Source organism: Dioscorea cayenensis, chromosome 2 (assembly GCF_009730915.1).
Source record: "Dioscorea cayenensis subsp. rotundata cultivar TDr96_F1 chromosome 2, TDr96_F1_v2_PseudoChromosome.rev07_lg8_w22 25.fasta, whole genome shotgun sequence".
Classification (NCBI taxonomy): domain Eukaryota; kingdom Viridiplantae; phylum Streptophyta; class Magnoliopsida; order Dioscoreales; family Dioscoreaceae; genus Dioscorea; species Dioscorea cayenensis.
The window spans coordinates 1,285,899-1,301,630 of NC_052472.1; the positions used below are offsets into that span (position 1 = coordinate 1,285,899).

General features: G+C 34.5%; 2 protein-coding genes across 3 annotated transcripts; one reads left to right on the top strand and one right to left on the bottom strand.

The window, feature by feature from the left end:
* Positions 1-1,979: 1,979 nt before the first annotated feature.
* Positions 1,980-4,682, top strand: LOC120280229 (UDP-N-acetylmuramoyl-tripeptide--D-alanyl-D-alanine ligase-like). Its single transcript, XM_039287008.1, has 3 exons — positions 1,980-3,371; positions 3,550-3,695; positions 3,989-4,682. Exons 1-3 carry the CDS (start codon positions 2,361-2,363, stop codon positions 4,554-4,556), a joined length of 1,725 nt encoding a protein of 574 aa, XP_039142942.1. The 5' UTR covers positions 1,980-2,360; the 3' UTR covers positions 4,557-4,682.
* A 277-nt stretch (positions 4,683-4,959) lies between these two features.
* LOC120275995 (helicase-like transcription factor CHR28) lies at positions 4,960-15,271 on the bottom strand. 2 transcript variants are annotated; one of them, XM_039282737.1, is made up of 13 exons: positions 15,009-15,271; positions 12,382-12,435; positions 11,614-12,280; positions 11,426-11,527; positions 11,145-11,326; positions 10,305-10,376; positions 10,154-10,228; positions 9,160-10,048; positions 7,644-7,774; positions 7,198-7,419; positions 6,333-6,848; positions 5,677-5,886; positions 4,960-5,377 (listed from the first exon to the last, which is right to left on the bottom strand). In XM_039282737.1, exons 3-13 carry the CDS (start codon positions 12,203-12,205, stop codon positions 5,273-5,275), a joined length of 3,096 nt encoding a protein of 1,031 aa, XP_039138671.1. In that variant the 5' UTR covers positions 12,206-12,280; positions 12,382-12,435; positions 15,009-15,271; the 3' UTR covers positions 4,960-5,272. The 2 variants fall into 2 exon arrangements, with proteins under 2 accessions (XP_039138671.1, XP_039138677.1); XM_039282743.1 differs by having other exon boundaries at positions 12,382-12,441.
* Between the last annotated feature and the right edge of the window lie 461 nt (positions 15,272-15,732).

Consider the following 15,732-nt stretch of genomic DNA (forward strand, 5'->3'; position numbering starts at 1 on the left):
ACTTGCTAATGCTGATAAATGAAAACATAATTCATTAAAAAAAGGGTTATTTTGTGTTTTAAAAGAAATATTGTTGTATGAAATATATGATTCATGCAACATCAGAATGTCAAAGAAAATTAAATGGCTCTGATACATAAAGAATTAAAATAATAAATCATAATGCAATAATTACAATTTATTCAAATTTTTTAGCTTTAATACCATGTTATGACATCATATTAAAATTAAAATAATAAATCAAAATAAAACATCTTATGGTTAGTATAAATTCTTTAACTTTGATACTACATTAACATATATATAATAGAAAGATAATCATTGTTTATGTGAGAATTCACACAGAGATGAAAAAAATAATTCAAATGATTACATTGACTTTTGATTATATAAACTTATCCATTATTCAATTATTAAATATATAATATTACCTTAATAATATTACCCAATATACAAAATATTTTAAAAAATAATCTATTAAATATAAACATATATATAAATATTAAATGTACCCTCATATTTTAAAAAAGTGATAATATAAAATGCATGATGACCTTCTTTAGTTTTTTTTTTAATTTCACATAGCTTTTTTGTTTGGGCTTGTAAAATCTCTTGTTTAGTTCCTTTTAATTAAAGTGATTACAATTTAGAATTTGATGTTCTCTTTACTTCTTGCAATATGATTGATGCACTCATCCTCTTCATTTTGTTAATGTCATTCCTACTTTTTTTGAAGCAACATAAACATTAAAAAATTATTATATATATATATATAGAACCCATCATCTAGGGACGTCCCTAGATTTCAAATCTAGGGATGTCCATAATAGCCATCGGATGAAAATCTGACGGCTCTTATCATTATGAACGAGTAGAACCCACGCTCTACAGTGTTGTCATGATGATCATGAACGATAGAAAAATGCTAGACAGATGTTTATATAATCAATCAACCATCGGATGACGATCCAACGGGCTAGATTTAAAAACATCCCTATATTTGAAATCTAGGGACGTCCCTAGATGATGTTTTTCCATATATATATATCATTTTGTATGCTGCTGAAGTAAGAAAAAAAAAAAGCAAGAAAAAGAAAAAGAAAAAAAAAAGAGTACATGATTGGCAAGGTAAATAATTGAGAAAGAATGATTAGATGAATGGCTAAAAAAGGAAAAAAATTGTTTAAAACTTTCAAGTTCTTGTCCATCCATGTGATGCATGGACAAAACAAAGAGCTGATGGGCCATAGCCAAAAACTTCCAAATCACTTGTGACTCTTGTATTTATCACAAATAGTAAAACACAATGGACTAATAGAAATATTTTGAGCAGATGAAAAAGGACCAACAACTTCTTTTCAATAAGAAATTATTTTTAAAGATAAAAGTGTCATATATTAACTTTTTATTATTTTATAGGGGTACATATGTCAATGAAAACTAAAGAGTAACCATGTGGTTTTGATATTTTGCAGGGGCATATGGGTCAAAGAGATACCAATGCCCCATATGAAATCCACTTTTCATGTTCAAAGTAGAAATTTAAAGAAAAATATAAATGTGAATTGTTATTGACATTAATTCTTGGATACCAAAAATGAATCAATGGTACTAAACATCATCAAAAACATATTGCCTTTCTCAATGCATGTATACCCTATAAAACTCTAAAATTATATATAGAGAGAGAGAGGAGATAAATCATATGGGACGTTTGTAGACCGTTTGTAGATAAATAAAAATAAGAGTGCAAATGAAGAGAAGAAAGATAAAAATACAGATAGAATTAGACAGTGAAGATTGAACTGAAACTATTATAAATTTTCATCCAATAGTTGATCAATGCACATTTATAAATTTGTTATCTATAGAAAGATTGACCTTATATATATATATATATATATATAGAGGGAGTTTTGAAAAGATTTATATGTATGTAAAAAAATAAATAAATAAAAGTTGTGAAGAAAATTCAGGGAATTGTTTAGGGGCTTTGATGAAAAGTGATCCAAGTGTACTAAAATTTCACTTGTCATGCTTTCAACCTTGCTCTCATTTAATAAATGGCCAATTCCTCTCTTCTTCTCCATTCTTATTGGATTAAATCCAAGCTTCCCAAATGCATTGCCCTCTTTCTCCTTCCATAGGCTTAATCTTATCTATATCAAGCTATGAATCTTGTTATTATTGCTTTTAATTTTTGATTTGCATGTTTCTATGTCCTGTTTGTTTGAATCTATGCTTTGATTTGATTTTTGTTATTTATTGTGCTTTTTCATGTTGTTTATTGATTAAAGGTTATAACTTTATTGCCATTTGAGCTGAAAACCTGGAAAAGCTTGCAATTTGGTCAAATATTGATGGAAATTCTTAGTAGGCCTTTGGGATTTAGGGTTTTAGAAAATTGGAATTTTGCTGGTAAAAATGCTCAAATATCCAGTTTGAGAAGTTTTAGTAGGCCGTTTGGATTGACATTGCCAGTGCTATTAAAATGCAGTCAAGATGTTTGTGTTAATGTCTCAAAGAACTCCACTGTTGTTTCTTGTGCTAGAGATTTTACAGTTGTTGAAAATTCAGAATCTGGAGGTGTTAGTGGTGTTGATACTGAGTCTGTTCCACAGTCTTTACCACCAGAGTCTTTAATTTCACCTCTTGATACTCATTCATGGAGTGTGTTTGAGATAGCGGATGCCGTCGGTGGGGAGATTATAAGCCATGGTTCTTCTGGGACTATTTGTATTGATACAAGGAAATTGGTGCCTGGACAGTGGTTTTTCGCTCGCTCTGGTGAAAATTTTGATGGGCATGGTTTCATAGATTTGGCATTGGCCGAGAAAGGTTGTGTGGGAGTTATTGGAAATAGAGTGTGTGAAGGGTGGGAACGTGGTTTTGTCAAAGTTGAAGGTGATACATCGGTTGCTCTTGACAAGATGATGAGGTTTTCCCGTGATCGGTTCAATGGTGTTGTTGTTGGTTTAACTGGTAGTGTTGGAAAGACAACCACAAGAACCATGATTGCTCTTGCACTTGAGAGTCTTGGTCGTGTACACCAAACACATGGGAACTATAACTATATGGTTGGGGTGGCGATGACATTGATCGGGATCCCTTTGGATGCCAAAGTGGCAGTTGTTGAATTAGGGATGGGCGGGAAGAATGGTGAGATCTTGGAGATGGCGCGGATGTGTCAGCCTTCTGTGAGAGTGATTTTGAATGTCCACCCTTGTCATATGAATTGCTTTGATAGTTTGGAAGAGGTTGCAAGAGCCAAAGGGGAGCTCCTAACAGAGGCACAACCAGGAGATGTTTGTGTTTTGAATGGTGATGATCCTTTGGTTATGAGCATCCCTGTTCCATATGGAGTTAAGAAGGTTTGGTTTTTTTTGCTTGTTTTTTATCCAAATTTTTTTCTCATTGAACTACATCTCTCTGTTCTTCATTTACTTAAAATGAGAAAATTATTAAGTTTGTTAGTTACTCAAGTTAGAACAACTAGGATGATGTAGAGAAAGACGGTGGAATTTATATCCTATTCTTTTGTGTGCTTAGGTTCTTTTTGGACAAAGAATGGGTTGTGATGTTCGGTTGGTTTTGGCTGAAAGTGTCGATAGAGGCTGTGCAGTTCGTGTAATTTTAGAAAGTGAGATATATGAAGATAGTCAGCCATGGTCAACTTCAAGTGTAAAATCACAGATGTAAGCTTTTCTTTGATGACTTGCATCATTCATCTTTGGTTGTCTGCAAATATAATCTTGTGACTCAACAACACTTGGTTCAATTCCATTACACACATCAATGAGGTAACATGATTATATGGTTTTGAATTTGGCTGTTATGAAAAATGATCAAGTTCTGGACTTAAATTTTTCAAATTTGTGTTTCTAACAAAGTTTATACAATTAGGCTACAACATCTTATGATTTCAGATATATTGTGGATGAATTGCTGTTTAAATATTCATCTCATTTTACTCGGTTTTTTTGTCCAGGGTTGAATTTAAGATGCAAGGTCCAGGTCTGCATTTAGCTACAAATGCTTGCGCTGCTGCGGCAGTGGCCATGTCATTAGGAGTACCTCTTCCTCAAATTGCGCAATCCTTATCGAGATTCAGACCAGTAAGTATGAGATCACAGATGGAGGTCACAACAAACGGGATCAGAATCATCAATGATGCTTACAACGCGAACTTATACAGCATGATAGCGGCTATAAACGCACTAAAATCAATTGATTGTGAAGGAAAAAGGGTTGCAATGCTTGGAGACATGTTAGAACTTGGATCAAAAGAGGAAGAGTCACATGAAATGGTTTTAAACTTTTGCTGTGATAAATGCCTTGATTTACTGGTGCTTGTTGGAGAAAGATTTCATGGAGCTGCTGGAAAATTAAAATTAGCAGGAAAGATTGATTTTATTTGCGCTGTCGATTCTGAGTCTGTTGTTTCTACAGTTTCAGAAATGCTGGATCCTGGAGATGTTGTTTTGGTGAAAGGAAGTAGAGCAATGTTAATGGAGAAAATTGTCGATGAAATTAAATTGTTAGAAGGCAGGAACTAGGTTGTGATGTTACTGATGTATGAGATGTTCTTTTGTTGTGGTGTCAGATGAATAAATTTCTGCCAATTAGGGTTTGCTTGAATTGAATGTAAATAAAATGGGAACTTTTTCTTTTCTTTGCATCAATATTTTGCAAACATAGTTCTTTTTGTCTGCCAAATTTGTTTTGCTTGAATTGCACAAGCCAAACAGAAATTAGGTTATAAATTATGTCAAAACCCATTCTGAAGCACTTTTTTTCTGCAAATTAGGGTTTGCTTGAATTGAATGTGCTGAAGAAAACATGGAAATTTGTCATTTCTTTTCATCAATTTCATTGAATTTAAATACAAATTTGGTTTAATCTGTGATCAGATCCATATTAGTGTCTGCTTTTATGGGAAAAAAGGTACAATCAAACAAATGAATAAACCAAATTCAGAGCTGCATTTCAGATCATAAAATTTGCCAAGAATTTCATTTTCCGGATGTTGTTAACTAGGAAATACATTATGAAATATATACAATAAAATTACAAAGGGTTAACTATCTATAATATACAAATGATGAACCCTAATTTTGTTAGTAGCATGGGACATCATCTCAACCCACAAGGTTTCATTGCCATTGCCCCAAGCTATACAAAATACCCGCTTCGAGAACCAAAAATCCAGCAGATTGACATCACCAAAAAAGAAGAGGAAAAAAATGGTGCTATAATTGATTTTATAATCCGCTCAGACCATAAAAAGGTATCGCAGATCATCCACCGTCAACCGGGTAGCATGGCCACCGGAATGGTCTTCTCCAAAAGCCGATGAAACCATGTTCCTTTTCTCCTCCTGCAACCAAAATTATATGAATTACTAATTTTACTACAATTATCTGTTGTACATCAAAATTGCATTTTCGATCATTGAGTTCACGTTGATTGCTTGACATTGCTGACTTCAAGATGATGAATTGATTAGAAATTCAAATCGAGCAAAAGATTAAGATTTTTTAGGCTTAGAAATGATCCAAATCTTGATGTGTTCTATTTAATCCTAAGTCAATAATCATGCAGATAGTTTCCTAGCTAAACATGAACCAGACAACAATAAGTAATCAATCATAGCAAAAACAAGTAGCAAAATAGAACCTGAAGAGCTAATATTCGGTCTTCGACGGTATCCTTGATAGTTAACCGAGAAACAGTCACAGGGCGCGTCTGCCCAATACGATGCGCCCGATCAACAGCTTGATCTTCAGTAGTTGGATTCCACCAAAGATCAAGAAGAATAACATGAGATGCAGCAACCATGTTAAGACCAAGATTTCCTGCTTTCAGTGACATGATCATAACGGTAACCTGAAATGCAATACAGAATCAATATTTTATCTCTTGTAATCCATTTGATAAGTACATCATGGAAGTATAAAAATAGTCATAGAATGCTAAAAAAAAAATCAAATTACATATCGTAACAGATAACTTATATTACTTTTTTCATTTTTTTTTATTGATAATGATCAAGTTCTTTACAAGTGTTAAGCATATTGGAGTGGACTTCTTGTCATACTAATTATAGATGTTCTTTCTGTCTAGGAAGAAAAATTTCCAACCAGAATTAACAAACATATCCAAGCATCAAATAAACCAATATATGCACACAGGGAGAGAAGTGAACTTGCTTTTATAAAGAGAAATACATTTTCTCCCCTGGAACAAAATCTGGAAACAAAAATCAATCACCAACTTAGTGTTAAATATTCTAGTAATTATTTAGATGGTAATAAAATTGTTCAGAATCAAACCTCTGGATCAGTATTGAATTCCTTCACAGCCCTGTCTCTTGCAAGAAGGGACATTGTTCCGTCTAGCCTCCTATACTGTATAAGGGATTGATTTAATGACATCTCCAACAAGTCCAACATGCGGGTCCATTGAGAGAAAACGATTGCTTTCACCGGAGGCTCTGTGTTAGAACACAGATGTCCCGGAAAGAAATCATTTTCTTCAGATGCAAACTTGGAATACGGATTTGAGATTGAATTAAGGATTTCAAGTGCAGCCCTGATTTTAGAAGAAATGAAACTACTTTGTGTGATTGATGATTCATCATCATGAGTATTACTTGCTGATGTGCTGCCAGTCAGTTCACCCGAAATACAGCTTTTTAGAGTTTCACGGGAGAAAACTAAATCAGAACCGAGCATGTCTTTGCAGCCAGGTGCAGGACAAAAATTATCGTCTCCTGTCAAACGGTCAGCTATGCATTGATAGCAGAAGACATGACCACACATTGTCACAATGCCATCTTCAGGAGGATCCTGTGTTTGTATTAAAAATCAGAAAACTCATGTTCAAAAAAGGACTTTTAAATCATTCTCAACGAAAACAGTAGTAAATAAATATATAAATGGTATGGTTCTTCACCCTTCCAAGGATTTGTGACAGATACCTAGGTCCTCAATATATTAAATAAATGTTATGGTTCTTCAATTTATTACAAGCAAACATGAAGTATTCGTGCATGTTCATGTCACAAAATCAAACATAGAATCAAAGAAGAACCTAAAGGCGACTAGAAAAATTAACAATTATATGGCCAAATGAAATGAAAATACAAGAAGACATGACGTATAAAATAAGAGGGTAACCAGGTACATGAGAACTTACACTGCATACTCCACATATTGCCAATGAACCTTCCAAATGAGCTAATAAATTGATCTGCATCTCCCTTGGAAGCTGCCTTGCTATATCTATAGAATCCTTACCAACAGCATTTGACTGAAAACCCTTCACTAGAATTGGATGATCACAAGCCTGCCGTAGACGCAAGAGCATAAACAAAATATTTGCATAATTTTGCTTCACTGTGCCTGCAGCAGCATATGCCTGCAGCCAAAATTTGCAACTCAAAAACCGCACTGAAATTCCCTGCCCTACCATGTACATATTGGCAGATGAGTAAAACAAAGTTTTGGCCAATCAGGGAAGAAAGAGCCTTCTTGTTCTATTAAGAATAAATTGTTGTGAAAATTCTACAAGACCGAATTTCTAACGGAAATAACTTTTTGTTATATAAGCACCCGATCAAAATCTAGGGACCAAAGGAGTACCTTGAACTGTTTCCTCGAATCTGCTTCCAACCTCAAATAAAAAGCCCGTTCCTCAGAAGAGAAGTCTACCTTCTTCAAACATACTGTTTTGGGTGGTAGTTTCACAATAGGCTCCCCATTGAGAATTGTCCCTACACCAGCAAACAGACTTCTATATATCAACTCACAGCTTGCATACTATATCATATGATATTACGGAGCACAACAGAAGATCATATAGGCCAGAAAAATTTATCCAATTCTACAGACAAATTGAGTTAAAATCCAAACAAAAAGAAATTATCATAATAAAATTACCAAAAACCGCATGGGATGCACAATATGAACATGCCAAAATTGCCCATAATAAAGAAAAATGGCCCTGACTCAATAACAAATATATTAAATCATAGGAATTTTACTCATGCAAAGAAAGGAAAACCTTTCACCATCTTTGAATAAAAACATATATAACTTCAAAATATGAAAAGATAAGCAAAGCGATAAATTGTGCAGGATCACAAATACAAATTTCTTCAAGAGGGAAACCCTAAGCCTGGTTAATAAAATAAAAAATAACCCACATGATACAAGAGAATCGATTCAATAATTAAACTGAGGTATACCAAACGACAACATGAAGGTGGAGAAAGTGAATCTTTTTCTAGCAAGGCTACTCCAGTATTCCCTGTTCAAAATTTTGAAAGATAATTCAAGGTGGATTTGTAAAGCCACTGGAATATTATGTTTTGCTAGGCCCTATATTCAGAACAGCCTTCAGATCACAATTGCAGATGCTAATGTTGAGGAATAAGCTATGCAAAATACACAAAATACCAAAAAAGAAGATACCATCAGCATGAAATCACAGCAAAATGCTGAGGGGCATTGTACCATGGTGGTGAAAGTGGCAGAATTGAATGCAAAGTTTATGTTCATTTTTCACTTTAATCAGTCTGTAATTCATAAAACAAGACGACAATCAAATTGGAGAAAACTGTTTTTCTATTCCTGAACCAATCATTTGCCATGGTCATGTGCAAGGCTCATTAATAAATCATAACCAAAACCTGATGGAGTGACACAAGAAGATAGAGAGATTGAAAATTGATTACGAATGAGAGTTTGCACAAACAGATGCAACCCTCCTCTCCATCAGCATATGGAACAACGCAACAGAAAGAGAAATCTGGAATTGATTATGGTTGATTTTCACTTTTTCAGGTAATACCAGAGTAAAACCTGATGGTTCATATGAATCAGCCATGGTAAATTCAACAATCACCGCAACATAATGTGATATATTATTCGGTTTCTTTTAATACATTTGTCAAAATTTATGTGCATCACAACAATAGTTTAATGCATACCATGAACATATATTTCAATAAAGAACACAAGCAAAAAAAGCAGTAAAATCAGTCTAGACAATGATGCAGGCTATCTTATTAAAAGATTCAAATGAGAAAGCAGAAAAAGCTACAACAGACAGCATTAAAATATGATGGAAAACATAAAAATCCATTTGGAACAATACCTTTCGTCCGTCGCAATAATACAGTTCTGAGGACAGCTTGAAGCTTCTTATACCCATGACTTGCATTTCGAGATATGGGGTATTTTATAGAAGAACAGAAAGAACTGTAGACAGCGTAAGGGTCATACTTCAAGAATTTGAAGTAGCTATATAAATCATCAATGGAGTTTTGTATAGGTGTTCCTGACAAGCACCACCTTCTTTTGGCTCGAAGACCACAACAAGCTCTAGACACTTGAGTTCTATGATTCTTAATAGTTTGAGCTTCATCTAGTATCACTCTAAACCATCGAACTCTAGCAAGTGGGCCACTGTCATAATCCAAATTGGAGTTTTTTCCTCCTTTCCCTTTCTTCTTTGACTTGCTTCCTGTGTTTGATGGTTGTTTCCTTTTTTTGTTGGAGAATTCTTGAGATATTTCAGCTTTTTCAAGATTCTTTAGATCTCCATCATCATCATCAACCAGAGGTTGTTTTGGAACTTCGTTAGTAACAATTGAATATGTTGTGAGAACAACATTATGCTTTGCTAACTCACAAGGATTTTTGGTCCTTGCACCTCCATGATAGATTAAGACAGAAAGCTTTGCATCACTCGTAACTTTTTCATCAAGTTCGCGAGCCCACTGTCGCAGAACACTAGCTGGGCAAACAACCAATGTGCCTCCTGCTGGCCTCCAGTTGCGGGAGGTTGAAACATCAGCCACAGGCTTCTTATTATCATCTTTTTCTATATCCTTTCCTTTATCTAGTTCAATAGTGCTATCGTCATCCTCATCTAAATTTAAGGCTTCAGACTTCATGTTGTTTGAATCATCAGATGTGAATTTGGCCTGCAGACTCATCTGCTTTTGTACAAGAGCAATCATTGATATAGTCTTACCAAGACCCTGTTAAGAGTAGAGTGTGTGAGCATTAAAATAACTTTTAAAACAACCTAAAAAACATAACAGAAGAAAATTATAGTAATATAGCAAAAACTCCAAGAAAATAACCTGATCATCTGCAAGAATTCCACCTGCACAGAGAACACTCTTCTCCTTCTGAACCATCCATGCTAAAGCAATTTTCTGTAAGAAAGAAATAACTCAATATATATTTGCAATGTAAAAATAAATTATTTGTAAGATCAACAAACGTATATACCTGGTGCTTCAAAAGAGAAACAGTAAGAAGACCTTCAGGTAGATCATCTTCCATTTTTGGCTGATTAAGGTTCTACAAATAAATCAAGAAAAATTCTTCAATCATAAATAAAATTTACCAAAATACTAGGGTTAATTAAAAACTGTACTGTATAGTCAATGTATCATGTGACTAGGAATAAGATACAAGTGTTCCCAAAATTTTCAGAAGGAAACCAACAAATTACTGGTTTGAATAAAACTGTAAGCGAGCAAACTTTTATGCACAATATCATTGCCGACCAGGTTGTCATCTCCAAGTGTCAGTAGAAGTTTCCTGTTTATTGCTGTACTAGTCCTGTCCCATTCAAACTATGCTCATATATCAAATAGCCATCATCTAGGAATAATCTCAATGAATAATGTTACATTCTTCATTCCACTACTCTTATAAGAGGAAATTGTTGTAGGTTATAGGAAGAAAGCTGTATCCTTGAACAATTCATAACACTCTTAAGTAAATAAAAGCAGACAGAGGATTGATTCATTTGGTCATCCAAGCCAAATAGGCACCAATCAACCCATCAGGGCCCAAAGCTTTCATCGATAAGAGTTTGCACTCATCCTAAAAGTGCTCACGGAGAATCTCTGTTGCACTAATATCTTTTGACCAAGCTGAGTCTTTATAGTGTCTAGCATTCACCAAGGACCTTGATGTGATTCATGAATTCTTTGATGGTCAGTGAAAACTTGGCAATGATCCATCCAAGGTTCATATAATTAAAACATTTGATAGGTGATGGAAGCAACAGAAACTAATCATATAACATATGACATAACAACTTATACTGCAAAGAAGTACCTGCAGTGCCTCTTGGTATATAATTCTTTCATCATGTTCAATGCGCCTTTCTTCTCCTAGAGGTATGCGGTTTACAACATCAGAAGAATTCACCAACTGAGAACTGCTACCAGGTTTGCCATACATAAAGGATGAAGGCAGGATCCTGGATGTACCAACATTTTCTTGAATATAATTATCATCTGCCCAAAAGGAAAAGAACCCATGAACATTTCCTCAAATAATTTTTTAGCATAATCTTAAGTGGTTGTGTGAAGGTTTAATCAACAAACAAGACTTACCTCTGATCTCCTTCATAGATTTTGGCATAGAATTAGGAAGAAATTTTTCATTCCTAAATGATGAATGTGATAGCATGGATGAGCCATTCGCTGAATTTGCACCTAAAGAATGAGAATTAAAATCAGTATTAAGAGAACTGCATTGGCAAAAGCAAAAATCATTTATAATAGTGAAATAACATTTTCACCATTTATAATTGAAGGGGGTAAATGCCTGTGTTTGCCATTGCTTTCGCGCATGTGAAAGTCATCAATTGTCCGGCCATCATCAACATACGGCTTATGACCAACCACATTAGTTCCCATGGAACTATGTGAAACTTCAAGTGCAGGTCTGGGTCTGGTTGGCTGAAGTGAATTTGGCAGAGTTCTCTTTCCAACGTTCAATTGCTGCTCAGAATGAATCCCATGTCTATTATCAGTGATATCTTCGACCATAGGAGATCTATTAGACCCATTATTTCGGGGTACCTCATTCTGTGGAACATACGAAGTTCCTTCATGAGAATTTGAATACCTTGGTAAATTCTTAGACACCAGTGGCTGAAAGGAAGAGGGAAGAATCCTCTGTTTATTCTGTGATGGATCTCGCGTATCAACACCCCACTTGTCAGAATAAGTTCCATCTGGTTCCTGCTCATTCCACAAACTAATTTCAACATGGTCATTGAGTCGTGGAACATGAGAAAACCCTTCCTGAGATACATAACTCGATTCCCCTCTTCCATAGCCACCAAAATCATCATCACTATCTGAAGAGTCAATCTGAATAACATCCATACCCAATAAAGTTGTAAAATGAGAGGTTCCCCTCGGAATAAACTCAGAAAGATAGTGGCCAACAGTTCTTGCAACCTGTGGATAAACAAGACTCAACATTAACAACAGTCCATAACAATTCCATAATTGACAATTATTTCCCACAGAAAATTGATAAGTTGGCAAATTAAACTTACTGAAAAGGGCTGATGGACACTGAATATAGACCTGAGGGTTCATCTCCTATAAATCTGCCACTTGTCCACGAAAATTCAAAGAAATCAGACAACACTAGGAGAACTTTGCAGGTTGCACGAAATCATCAACAGATGAGTTGCCAATGAGAAAATTGACTCAACTTAATGAAGATTTAGAACAAAAGCAACAATAATCACATGAAATGGTAAAACTTCAAGTTACAAATCTCACCAACATGGGGCATCACCATGGATAAACAAATACAAGCTCTAAATAAAAACTTCAACCTTTCAAACTAATGGAAATGTGCAGTAGTAGAACAATAACAACAGAAAAATTAAAGGAATCCTACCCATAAAACAAGCCTAGACTTTACATACATTCACAACACCACAATATCTGGATTGACAAAGATGAGATACTTTAGAAAATCCATATGCCATTATACTATTTTCTTGTATCTAATAACAACAAATGAAATGCACATTAACAGTTAGTTATCAGTCATTGCAGGTTAATCCTTTCTTAATTTTTATATTAAATTATTCATTAAAAATCATACATTGAATTTATCAATTAATCACACATCAGTGCTTGGTTTTTTGTTAGGTTTAAATTATAATTTTGTTTGTCAGCTCTATACTTTAATTATTACACAAAAAAGAGAGATCAGTAAACTAGTCAACTAAAACAAGTCTATAGCAATCCAAGAAAATGGAATCAACATCCATCAAAAAGTCCTTTTAGACATCCATTCTAGAGGTAATCCAGACTAAAAGATAATCTTAATTTGGCAGTGTTACACGGATCAATTTACAAATTCACAAATTTTAATTTTCTTTCCTGTCTACTTTCGCTCCTGTCACATTTTTTTTTTCAATCTACATTGTCTTTTCAAAACTTCATAAATCATTTCTATCTTTTCCTAGTCTTTGAGAATATTCTTAAATTTATGTTTAAATATCTATTTTATAAATGTTATTCAATTCAGTATTGTCTCTTCTCATGATCTACTAGCATTTAGGATTGGACAAGAAGGATAAAATTTGCTACATTCCTCTAAGTTAGTTTAGAATTGGGAAAGACCGACAAAATTTATTGTCTTTCTCTAAGTTTGGTGACTCATAGACGGATCAAAACCCAAGCATGACAAAAATGCATTTACCATTGCATAACTTTCTCCAAACTTAACCTTAAATCAAGAAAAATGGGAAGACATTTTAAGCCATGAAGGTTAGAAGAAAATGTTATATCAATGTCTCCAAACCCACATATGACATAAAGAAGCCTTATTAAACAATTTCTGGAAAACCACAATCTACAGAAACCATGAATTTCAAACTTCTATAAACTTATGGGAATCAACTAGCTTCAAGAGATGGAGCTGTGACAAACTTTGGCAACCTACCAAACACTACCATTCTAGATCTCCCTGGAAAAATTGCCTAATTCACAAGTTTCTAGCTGTTCAATTGACGAAAACAATCACCTTTGCTTCAACACATTACACTCTAAAGAAATAGCTAAAAGGTTCACTCTTCAACAACACTCCGAACTATATTTCAGAAATAAAATAGGCACCAAGTAAACCATAAAGTCTAAACAAAAGGGAGGAGCAATAAAAATAAATGCATTCATTCTTTAATAATGTAAGCAATATAATGAATAAATTAACCAAATCAGCCACCTCCAAACAAAAAACAACTTGGTATAAAACCAAATTACAAAAAGCCACTGCCTTAGGACGACTCAAACCCAAAAAAGCAAGCAAAGACGAATATAAAAAATACATTTGTATATAACACTATTAGAACCGTCTTCAAAAATGCCAAAACACAAACAATTTTTAGACTCAGGACCCCTCTTTAAAATCAATTCATTAAAAAAAAAGGCATCTTATTGGCTACATTTGTAGCCATCATAACAAATCAACAGAAACAACATAATTTTAAGAAAGAATGCCTACCTTAACCTCACCTTCTCCTAACCACCATTGGCTTTCTCAACATCCTAACACCCTATCTAGTATAGAATCGTTTACTCCCTTCAACAACTTCCATGTAATTCCCTTCCTCGACAAAGATATACAACCCTCTAGCAATTACCTATTTGTATTACATGAAAATTGAAATATGTTCAACACTAATGAATCTCAAATCACAATAGGAACTAGTTACTTGTTTTACATTATACTAGTTTTCACTCAACCTAGTGCTATAGATGTACTCGTATTCACCCCTGGATCAAGCAGCACTCTCATTACCCTAGCCATAGGTTTTCCAACACACATCAAAACAACTATGTCCAATGGATTTCCACAAAACCAGTTGTCATTTTCTATATCCAGCCCTTTTCAACTTAATCAAGAAAATAGTACAAAATCTCAAAATCCAACATAATTGGAAAAGTAGCATTCCAGAAACCAACCCATTGTCCCGAATTCCCGTTCAAAATTAAAAAAACAAAAAAAAAAAAAAATTCACAAAAGCTCTCCAACACACTACCAAACCCTGATCAGACACCAGATAACATGAGTAAACCCACAATAACAATAAAAATAACAGCAAGATTCAAAATTTTTCCAAGAAATCAAATCAAAGACACAAAAGAGAATTAAAGAACTCACGATCACAGCGCCAGGCATTCAGGCGCCAACAAGATGGCGGGGGAATGGATCGAAAGAGAAACCAAAAAAGGTGCCAACTTTGGACGAAATTTCAACAGTGATCGCCTCCAAGAACCCTAATTTTCCGGCGGAGGCGAGAGACGAGAGAGCACGAGAGAGCACGAGGGCGGTCTAACGAGGAACACGAGGAAAGGTTTTGGTTTTGGGCGCACTGGATGAACAGCGGGGGGTGACCCGGTGCACGATAGCAAACACAGGGCTCAACGAGCTAACGTGCGCCGAAGACGTATACGCATGGTCATCTAGATACACACCATAGAATATAGATTCATTCAAAAGGCTGAGTTTGAGGAATACTGTACGAAATTACCAAATTGACCTTGATCTTGTATTGGGCTGGGCCAAGATTGGGCCGGGACAAAATGAGTTGACAACATTATGGCCCATGTTTGTAATTTGAGATGATTGAACATGGATTATTGGATTAGCACATTGGGCTTGTTTTTGTTGGGGCCCGACCCAAAAACAATAAATTGTCAAAATTTATAAGAATTAACTAAATTAAAACCACGAATTTTTTTCGGTTAATTTCATTGATTGATTTTCCATGATATTTTTCTCTTTCCTTTCCTTTTTATTTTTTCTTTTATATTTTAATAATAATTCTAAAGTATGGCCTGAAAATCAGGTAAAGCTATGGAAAGGTTTTTAAAGTGTGTATACA

Coding starts and splice junctions, on each gene's coding strand:
- LOC120280229 (XM_039287008.1), top strand. CDS start 2,361: ATGGAAATTCTTAGTAGGCCTTTGGGATTTAGGGTTTTAGAAAATTGG. Junction 3,372..3,549: donor TTCCATATGGAGTTAAGAAG/GTTTGGTTTTTT, acceptor TTGTGTGCTTAG/GTTCTTTTTGGACAAAGAAT. Junction 3,696..3,988: donor TCAAGTGTAAAATCACAGAT/GTAAGCTTTTCT, acceptor TTTTTTGTCCAG/GGTTGAATTTAAGATGCAAG.
- LOC120275995 (XM_039282737.1), bottom strand. CDS start 12,205: ATGGATGTTATTCAGATTGACTCTTCAGATAGTGATGATGATTTTGGT. Junction 11,327..11,425: donor ATCTATGAAGGAGATCAGAG/GTAAGTCTTGTT, acceptor CCTTTTGGGCAG/ATGATAATTATATTCAAGAA. Junction 7,420..7,643: donor ATTCGAGGAAACAGTTCAAG/GTACTCCTTTGG, acceptor TTTTGGCTGCAG/GCATATGCTGCTGCAGGCAC.